This window comes from Montipora foliosa, chromosome 10, assembly GCF_036669935.1.
Source record: "Montipora foliosa isolate CH-2021 chromosome 10, ASM3666993v2, whole genome shotgun sequence".
Classification (NCBI taxonomy): domain Eukaryota; kingdom Metazoa; phylum Cnidaria; class Anthozoa; order Scleractinia; family Acroporidae; genus Montipora; species Montipora foliosa.
Window position 1 is genome coordinate 20,426,853 of NC_090878.1, and position 10,000 is coordinate 20,436,852.

General features: G+C 40.2%; 2 protein-coding genes across 2 annotated transcripts in view; one reads left to right on the forward strand and one right to left on the reverse strand.

The window, feature by feature from the left end:
* Window positions 1–3,972, forward strand: part of LOC137973354 (contactin-associated protein-like 2) — a 4,068-nt gene extending 96 nt beyond the window's left edge. Inside the window, exons 1-3 of the mRNA XM_068820145.1 lie at window positions 1–486; window positions 684–801; window positions 2,340–3,972. The exon at window positions 1–486 is cut by the window's left edge and continues 96 nt beyond it. Coding sequence (XP_068676246.1) covers window positions 142–486; window positions 684–801; window positions 2,340–2,962 — 1,086 coding nt within the window. The 5' untranslated portion in view covers window positions 1–141 and the 3' untranslated portion in view covers window positions 2,963–3,972. The remainder of the gene's footprint in view (window positions 487–683; window positions 802–2,339) is intronic.
* Window positions 3,973–6,815: 2,843 nt separating this feature from the next.
* Window positions 6,816–9,983, reverse strand: LOC137973653 (uncharacterized). Its single transcript, XM_068820502.1, has 2 exons — window positions 9,561–9,983; window positions 6,816–8,553 (listed from the first exon to the last, which is right to left on the reverse strand). The coding sequence occupies exon 2, from the start codon at window positions 8,537–8,539 to the stop codon at window positions 7,097–7,099; it is 1,443 nt and encodes a 480-aa protein (XP_068676603.1). The 5' UTR covers window positions 8,540–8,553; window positions 9,561–9,983; the 3' UTR covers window positions 6,816–7,096.
* Between the last annotated feature and the right edge of the window lie 17 nt (window positions 9,984–10,000).

A 10,000-nucleotide genomic window follows, 5' to 3' on the forward strand; every position in this document is an offset into this window, starting at 1 on the left:
CCATATGCACTGAACCAACCATCTAATCAGACCGTGCAATCAATTATTCATTCACTCATCGCAGCTTCCATTTTCATTTACATTTTAAAGGAGGGCTGTATCACTTTTTAAAAGACACATTGTTGTCAGCAGCCCCGCACCATGAAACTCTGGCCATCACTGTTGTTTCTGTCCTCCCAATTAATGATGATGTACACTATGGAAAACAGTGCTCTTTATCGAAATCCAGCAGGCGACTTTTCCGTTGGAGATTTTAAGCGTAATCCCTTCCATTACCTATGGGCAGAGAAAATAACATCGTCCTGGGCGGAAGATCAGTTTGATTGCACTTTTCGTTGTGTTTCTGAACCAAAGTGTTTCTCGTTCAACATGGCGGCGTATCCTGACTCGAAAGGTCTTTATCTGTGTGAGTTGTTGGCCACTGACAAGTACCGAGAAACTAAAAAGTTTCACTCTAATGCTACCTTCCATCATTACAGCCTATGGGTAAGTGAAAATGTCATTATTTAAATTTACACTCTCTTCAGTTTGACTAAGACGTTTTATGCTAATGTAACCTTGCATCGTAACAGCCAATGGATACGGTTTTTGTATCAAGCCTACAGTTTGTCTGCTTTCTTAACATTACAGGTCCTGAAAAGTTGTATATTATGACTAATGTTCTCTTTGTTTAATATTTTCAGTCGCCTTGTGAAAGCGATCCTTGCAAGAACGGTGCCGACTGTGTTCCTGAACATGAGTTGAATTCCTATCGCTGTCACTGTAAACTGGGATTCTTTGGAACAAACTGTGAACATCGTGGTATAAGTTAACAAATGCTTTTTTATTCTTATTCTTTTATTTTAATTTCTAGTTTTCATATATACAGCAACAGTAAAAGACTGAACCTATAAAGCCCCCAGGAAGGCTACTGTCAGTTTCAAGACCATTCTTGGGTGTGTGTGTTGGATGGAGGGTGGGGGAGGGGGGTGTTAAGGTGATTCCCTAGTATTGCACTGCGCATCCTGTTCTGCGCATAACACAGCGTAGGCCACGTTCGTATTAAGGCATGGCTAAGAGGCTTTATGGTCAACTTTCACGGCTCAGTTCTGTTTTCTTTGTCTTACAAGTCTCAACAGATATTTCTAAACTAAACAATGTTTGAATTTAACCATAAAGACTCGTAGCCATGTGTCAATATTGATATATCGAACATGGCCAAAAACATTTCAAACTGGCGACCTTTCGTGCCGGAAACCTCGCTAGAAAGAAGAATGGCCGTTTTCAGAGCACAGCAGTAAAGAGCAAAACAAGAAACCTTTTAGACTCTCGCAAAACAAAAAGTCGAGTGATAGCTTTGATGATGCTAAAGAACATTTCAGTCCAACAGTGAAAGTGAAACCTTGCTATCGGGGAGACGTGTTGTCAAGGGGTCGAGCTTGGTTTGCTTTCTGTTTCCTCCTAAACGAGGTTGGTGACCTATCCTTTTTTTGCATAATTTAATTCTCGTACTCATCCTCTTTGTGCTGTAAAAAATTTTTAAAAAATTTACGTCAGAAAAAAAAGTTACAGGAAAAAAAGGATTTGTAGTCATCACTCATGGACACAAAATTGTCTCCTCGAGATCACGCACCCAAGGAATATTTGTAGTCAGTGCCTTTTCAAGACGTGTGTCTGTGCCATAGAACAAACATTAAATTATTCCTTTTGAGCAATACAATTCACCTGTTTTGTTATTTTAAGAATTAAGTCAAAGCTGTGCTTCCTGTTCCTGCAAAACGTAGCCTGAACCGATACTCAGGACAAACTTGTCCTTGATAGATGAAGTTGCAATGATTAAATGAGTAACTTGAGCAAGTTATATCTCGCGAACGAGCTTGGTGACCTATTTATTTAATTGCACATTTCGAGTCACCATAATGTAGGGAACAATCGAGAAAAGTTTAAAGAAAATCTTATGACAACTTCTATTACTAAGGAGTCACCTTAATTAATATAAATGTAAGAGAACCTATCAATAAAAAAGAAACTTTCGAGGGGGAGGGGGGCGGGAAGCTTTGGGGTTACAGCTCAAACGCTGTAGTAACCTCAAACTATTTGTTTTCCCTTTTCATAATTTTATAAGAGGTGAGAATGGCGCTTGTTAGAGAGAAGTCTTTAAAGAAACGGAACTTAGCAGAGTAGAGGGGTATACAAGGAAGTAGGGGCAGGTTGCAGAAACGTAAAGTGGAAAAAGGCGCAAAACGGTTAAAAATGCATGAACAAAAAATCATTTTGCGCAAGTCGACACAGGTAACGGGACTTCTGAGTCAGCCGGCGAAAACAGAACCTAACTTGGACATTTCAATGTTTTGTTCTAGAAAATAAAAGCTGTAGCGAGATTAAGTTGTTGAATCCCAATGCTCCGAGTGGTTCTTACGTCATCGATCCTGATGGAGAAGGAGGCGTGGCAACTTTCACTGTTGACTGTGACATGACTGACAAGAATAACATTGGCGTGACAGCCATCAGTCACGACAGTGAAGACAGAACGCTGGTGCAAGGATGTGAACCTAAAGGCTGTTACAAGCGTGACATTCACTACACTGGGACAAATCTCCTTCAGCTGGGAAAACTAACCGCCATCTCTGCCCACTGTGAGCAGTTTATCAAGTACGAGTGTTATGGCGCAAGACTCTTACGCAACGGTAACATGTATGGCTGGTGGGTGTCACGTGATGGAGACAAGATGACTTACTGGGGAGGAGCGAACTCCATTCCTTTATACAAGTGCGCATGTGCAGTAACTGGTAATTGTACAGATTCCGGATACGGATGCAACTGTGACAAGAATGACAATACGTGGCGCGAGGACAGCGGTTTGTTGACAAACAAATCTCATCTTCCCGTCATGCAACTAAGGTTTGGAGATATCAGCCCCCCTAACGAGCTTGGGTATCACACCCTGGGAAAACTGAGGTGCTATGGGATATCTACCAAATAAACGCATGCTTGACCTGTCAGTGTATCAACTTCTCAAAGATAACGACCTTAATGTAGCCAAATGTTAATCCGACTTTAGATCACTTCATGGCACATATAGATAACAGTTTAACATAAGATTCTCTTACGAAAGCTACAATAGATAGCTATTGCATTGATCAAAGGGCCCTAAAGTGGTTTGACTTTTATCTAAGTGATCTTCAACAGAAATGCCTAGTAAATGTTGAGCTATCTGTTGCGCGTGGTGTGGGGAACAAAACCGAAAAAATAGCTAGAAGGCTCACATCAGAGACTTGCTAGTACCGTTCGTTGGCCATTCACTTACTATACAGATTAAAGGTCACAAAATAAATAGTGTTTCACCCGTAACAATATACATGAGAAATTACTCGATTCTGATTGGCTGAGAGCAGTGCAGTTTTTCGGTAACACAGTGCAGAAAAGAGGTAATTGAATGCAAAAAAAGGTAATAAAGCAAGCATTCTGATTGGTCAATGAACAAAGAAGTTCACAGATAGCCAATCAAATCATTTGTTTTCAAATCAAGCGCGCGCCCTGCTTGGCGCAATTATGGCGCAATTTTTCCTTGATTTTGTGATACGCGTGCGTTTCTTCTGCTTAACCATCTCAAATTTTTTCATGTATATTATTAATAAGTAATCACATGATTTGTCTCGTGCAATTTGGAATAAATAAGCACTTGTGAATTTTTTCAAAGACTACAAATTGCACTCGCCATACGGGCTCGATGTCATTAATCCTTCGCTAGAATGAAGTTTGCGGGAACCAATTTTTGCGGCGCGTAGTGACACTGAGAAATTTCCGCCGGGAACTAATTTTTGTGGTTTTCTTTTCAAGCAGCAAAACTATATTCAACTTCTATCACTCTTTGGTAAAAAACCTCTGAATCATCGAGAACGGGTGGGGGAAATGTGGTATCCTGGAGACTTCAAAAAATAGTTAACGTGATCTTTTGATTGACTGCTTTGAGTTCGTTTCTTATGCCCCAGAGACTGGGAAAGTATTGACTTAACCTCGTTGCTCTTTGTTTGTAGCAAGCTCCAATTGCTTTTTCTCAATGCAAATATTAAAATAAAGAATTTTTTTGACCCCACTATGTGGATTAAAAGCCATTTTTAGTTATATTAACGGCAGTAAATTTTTACGGTTTTTAATTTGCTGGTGTTTTTTTCTGCTGGAACTTATTATAGCGGATCAAGTACTATCCGCAAAGTCCGCAAAAATTAAACCTCGCGAAAAAAAAGGGCTACACCGTAACTCCCGGGTTTGAAAAACCATTTGGTGCAAACGTAAACGAAAAAAAAGTTGACCTGTAATCATGCAGATGAGACTGAAAAGAAGAGAAATTATGAAGCGGAACCAACATCTTCAGTCCTTCCTTAGTGTGTGGCATAAACGTTTGCTCAGTGCAACTCTAGACATGCATGACATGCAGGAAAACGTCCGTGAGAGCAATTTGCAGTTAGGTTTTTTTTGCGGACTATTTTAGTTAAAGGGGCTATGTCACGTTATTTTTGGGTGTTTCGGAAAAATCTTAAGTTAATCACGAGTTTAAAACTCGAAAATGGTAATATGGAATTCCTTTACCGATAAAATGATCGTTAAGTCACAAACGAAATGGTTCTGAGAAAGAAACGACCTTCATCCAGGCGATTTGTCATAATTTGAAAAACGTCGGGCCGACTTTTTCCAATATTACCCGAATGTAATCCGTTTCAATTTTGTACATTTATGTCCATCCATGCTTCTCTTTCCTTTTGCAGTATTTTTTTATGTCGTTCAACAGATTTAAGTTGTTCTTGCAATGTTTCATCCTGTTTTTTGGGCATTTTGGGAAAAAAGGAAAGGAAAGCAACATATCAAGTGTCTAGTCGTTCTAGCGCTAATTGGGGATACTGTAAACTGAAATGAACAATTAACGCAAATCAAATCGAGTGCTGTCATCACTGCGCCATCCCTGCACCCCAAATCATGGATTATATCATTTTGAGTGACATAGCTCCTTCAAAGAAAAAACGAATGAGTTTCACTCAAGAGCGTGTTTTGCCTCTTTGAACTGAATTTACCAAAGCTTAAAAAAGTAAAAGGCCTCAAACGGGACACGACATTACAAAATAATTCAACGTGTGAACGTGTGAGCCAAAGGGACTTTACTGGCATGACGTGTGGGTGACCCCACAAACGGTCTACATCACCCCCCTCTCCCCACTTTAAAAAAAATTACTGGAACGTTGCAGCTCAATACTACCCACCTCAGTGCCTTCTGTTTTTGCATAACACGAACCACAGTCCACAGGCAACCCAGTTTACGCTCATGGAGCGTCTAGTTTAATTAGGTTTGCGATACAAATTAAAGCCAATGCCAGTCCGGGAACACATTTAAACTGCGCTAGTAGTATTTTTTTTTATTTTTTTTTTGCTAAATTGCCTCACAGCCCTCCAAAAACACATTTTCAGTATCGCCGCTCTCGCCTTGTTTATTTGCCGCCTTCCTTCAAAAGATACCAACGTCACTCGCACACCAGCTGCTCTCACTCGTCCTCCATGGAAATTTTCCCTATTAAAGGGAGCTGGATTGCGTAACAACCCAATACATGTACATTGTATTGGGCTAATATAAGACATGAATCCCACAAGCGGAGCAGTTTTCTTTCCGAAACATTGGTGTTGTACTTAATTCCTGTCCTCTTGACCATGAATCTACGGAACAGGGCTTTTCCAAATCCTGACACTCATTTCCGTTCATGCCAAAAATTAAATGTCTAAGATACGAGCCAAACAATATGTCGACCTTCTGCCCTCGGACGGCGACATCTTTTAGACCACTTCATCCAGCACTTTAAACGGCAGTAACAACAAAATAGTGATACCTATACGCGAATCAAATATAATATAAACTATTTACAAATATTACAACCACCAGATCAAGATTTTACGGCCGATGGAACGCGATGGAGCTTAACCTATCACATATATTACTATTTTCTGTATTACAGAAAATGACGCCGAAGAAAGCGCCCTCCCGCAATGACTCATGGTTGACAGTGTCCCTTTAAGGTCCCTATATTTACAGACGCACGGCAACATACAATCTGTTTGTTTTATATATGTATACTTTTTGATGACGTCAGCTATGCATTTGTCCTCAAATAGATCACAGGTGAGAGCCAATCAAACGGCGTGCATTATTGACTTTATTATATAATACTCGTTTAATATAAATACAGAGAGCAGTGCCTTAGGTATCCTTGCTTCACTTATACTGCAGATAGTAGGCATATTTCTCTATTTCTTTGAATATTAATACCTCGGTAATCTAATAACTTGCACTACACAGCGGTAATTCAGAACTAAGAAATAACAAATTCTATCATGCTAACCAAAACCTTCAGGAAAAACCTTGACATACACAGCTACCATTCCGTTATTTTTTTCACATCACGTTGTGAATCGCTCACTTGAAACACTCGTTTACAACAGCCGCTGCTCACTTTACCCCACAAATAGGGTCCAAAATACATCATTCTATACTTCCGATTTGTCTCAAACTCGGAGCGGGAAAATTTACCGTTTAGGCACCTTGAATTTCTTATCGTACTTGCACAAAATATCACTAATTAATGGGCTATTAAAAGAATTACGTTATAGACCTTATTCATAAATGGCGGTCAATTTATAATTCTTTTGTCGAAGTGCAAATTAGCCTACCAAGCCTCGATACCATACAGTGAATTGAAAAGAATTCTTGCTCTAAAATAAGGCTTGGTAGGCTAATTTGCACGTGGACAAAAGAATTATAAATGTGACCGCCATTTATGAATAAGGTCTATGCTTAGCTTTGTACATTAAGAGTAAAACATCTTGAAAGATGCAAACTTGGCATACCAGCGCTAACTAAGGAGTTCCTCCGTCATACTACTCCAGCTTATTATTCTAAGACATTTCATTCAGTTTCTAAATGGCGTAAAAAAAAACGTCCTTTGATCCTTAAAGTAACAAAAGCTATGAAGCGAGACAAGTTTAAGAATCCGCTTCAGGTTTATTTTCATTTTTAAACTATTCTGCAAAAGCATGCCAGTGATTTGCATCAGTTTCCCATGCACTGGACCCTTCCTTACTCTTCCATGTTTAATGGATCAAACTGCTGAACTAGAAACCGCCAGGTTCCAATATAACTTGGATACCGACACTTAACAATTTCTGCTTTCACCATGAAGTAGGTATCTTCTTTCGAAAAGTACAATGGTGGGACTTCGCCATACTTCATGAGATTGTAGGTGTCTTCACCGTAGGTAAACTCATCATGCGTTTTGTCTTGGATGTTGATTTTTCCAGGCCATGGATGCTGCAAAATATTAATGGACAATGCAAACTCAAACACCTTCGCATCTCTTGTTGGCGATTCCATATTGCCACTCGCGTCTCCGTTTAGATAAAGAACAAAGAAACCACAAATTGAGATTGAGAGCTTAAACAAAGGAATTCGGAATCCTTCGGGGTGATACGAACGAGGTGGTACGTTAACAAATCTGAAGTGATCATTGGATTCCTTGACATTTTTCAAAACCACTTTGATGGGGAAGTCAGTTTCATTCACAAATTGAATCCAATCACGTGGCCCCATCACTCGTGTCGTCGTCCTTTTTAAAAGGTTTCCAGGAGGAATTTGGTGCCTCTCATCTAGTTCTATCTTCACTGACTGGCGAGAGACGCACTCGGCTGCAGTTTCAACTGTCGGCATATCAGGCATTTGGGTTAAGCCTAGGCCGTTTCTCACCGCTTCTAAGACGCTTTTGTCCGACAACCGTCGACTCAAAGCCAGGATCTTCATAAGTTTTCCACCCTCACAAGAAAGACTTCCAAGAAATTTTAAATACTTCCGTTCTGAAAGGAAGGAGAGTTTTCCTATCGCGTCATCTCTCTGACAACGGAGTCTTCGATCCACTTCTTTACTTTTGCGCACTTGACCCAGGTCTTCAAATCTTGCTTTGGCAGCCATAAGGAGTCCCATGAAGCAAGTGTAAGGCTTACAGTAAGTAGTTAACGCCGTCAAATAATCGTCCACCCCGGGTTCTCCAGTGAGGGATCCTTTGCTGTATTTAAACGTCAGTGGCATTTCAAACGTGTTCGACAACTCACCCATAAATTGGACATAATCATTCCACAGGTTTGGATCATCCAGCTTGTCTCTTTGACTCATCGTTCGCAGCTGGGTTATTTGTTCTGAAACACGACAGCTTAAACCATCGTATTTCTGGTACTGTAAACGACGATTGAAGCTACGCCATCCATTGTCAACAATCTTTGCCAACCGATCTACCACAGATGGTTGGTTTTGTTTCCTACCGAGAAGAATGAATTGACAGAACCATCTGATAGCCATACCATTAGGCTCCCCTATCAATCCCGCAATGATAGAAAGTATTTCCAAAATGCCTTCTATGATGTCCGCATCATATTGACTATTTATCTTTCCTCTGGATTTTATAATAGCGTCAAGAACCTTTTCCGCTTTTTCGTTCTGAATCTTCCTTGCCTGCAGTTCACTTGATGCCATTTCTCGTCTTGAATCTGCAATTTCCAAGCAGGAAAAAGTACAATTTTACTCTTAGTTCTTTTTTCTTTTCTTTTTTTAGTTTGTTGAGTTTAAGCCAGAGGTACAATGACATCACAGTGGACTTGGTAAGACAGAATCAAACAATGATAGAATGAGGCATTACTTAAAGTTGATCAGTTGATAGGCAGACTGTAATTCATATTAAGTGAGTTATTGGTTTAAACCCTTTGTTGCACTCTTTCCATCTCGCTGCCATGAAAAAGTTGGGAGCCCTTTATCTCTGTTCTGAAAAGATACCGTATAATACAATGCAAGAACAGATTAAATTGGATATTCGGTGATGCAGTGGTCTTTTTTTGCTTGCATGGCTGGGGGTTTGCCCATGTGTATGTGTAACCAATTGTTATTTTATAGTAAATGTACTATGAAATAACAATCTGTTACACACACACATTATGTGGGTTCCCTGTGGTTTGCCGTTCAACGTGAGGGGAGAGGAGGTTCTCCTCACCCCCTCCTCCCCTACCCCAGAATTAAACAGAAAAATAAGACACCCTCGTACATCTTTGTTTATTAGCTCTTGTATTAGACTTCGACAATTTTTCAGTGTCCCTAATTTGCTGGTATTGGCTTAACACATTCCTACGTGAATTAAGTTAGTTGATTATAAAAGTGGACATGCAAAACCGTTTACCACCGTTCGGCTTCTCTGCCAAGTTTTCAATTGCACCCGGCCAAATTCAGCCCTGCGATTTTAGAAATAGAATGAGGACCGTGTTTTTCTTTGCATGGAATTGTGAGTAGGCTAGTCAACCATCTGCGAAATTTGAAGACGTTTTAAAAGCTAGAGACTGCAAATTTGAAGAGTCGTTAGTTAGTGATCAAGGAAGCTGCACTGTCTTAGTGATGACGTGTCCTTCAGCAATCCGAGCAACAAGCCGGAAGGTAAACCTTACTCAACAGATACCACCATATCCTCAGATCCAATTGCCAGAGATCTCACAAGTTGGAAGGTACTTACACGACGATTTCCTTTTTGGTCCTTAAGGTAAAAAGAACACAAAAAGACCTCCGTCACTTGCTTGTGAGCGTTGTTAGCCACATAAAACGATTACAACCGAAAGAGACTGGAGTTTTCTTTATTTACACCTTGTGTAAGCGTAATTTTACTGCCCCTGACAACATGCAATGGCTGCAACAACTACAACTGGTGAACTCTGACATCCTTATTTTCTTAAAATATGCCAGTGCAATGTGAATAACACACCTCAAAATGGCTGGCTTGGCTCCGTTTGGAAGAGACGACCAACCTCTTCTGGAAGTTAAGATAATAGGAGGAAAGCGAGTGGAGATTGCAGTTGATAAGTATGGAAAGCCACTAAATGACCAAAGCAAGAGTATTAACCTGCAAGGCTCGAGGTTTCAAGGGCAACAAAATCACCGGAGCTCTCCGGGCAAGAT

Coding starts and splice junctions, on each gene's coding strand:
- LOC137973653 (XM_068820502.1), bottom strand. CDS start 8,539: ATGGCATCAAGTGAACTGCAGGCAAGGAAGATTCAGAACGAAAAAGCG.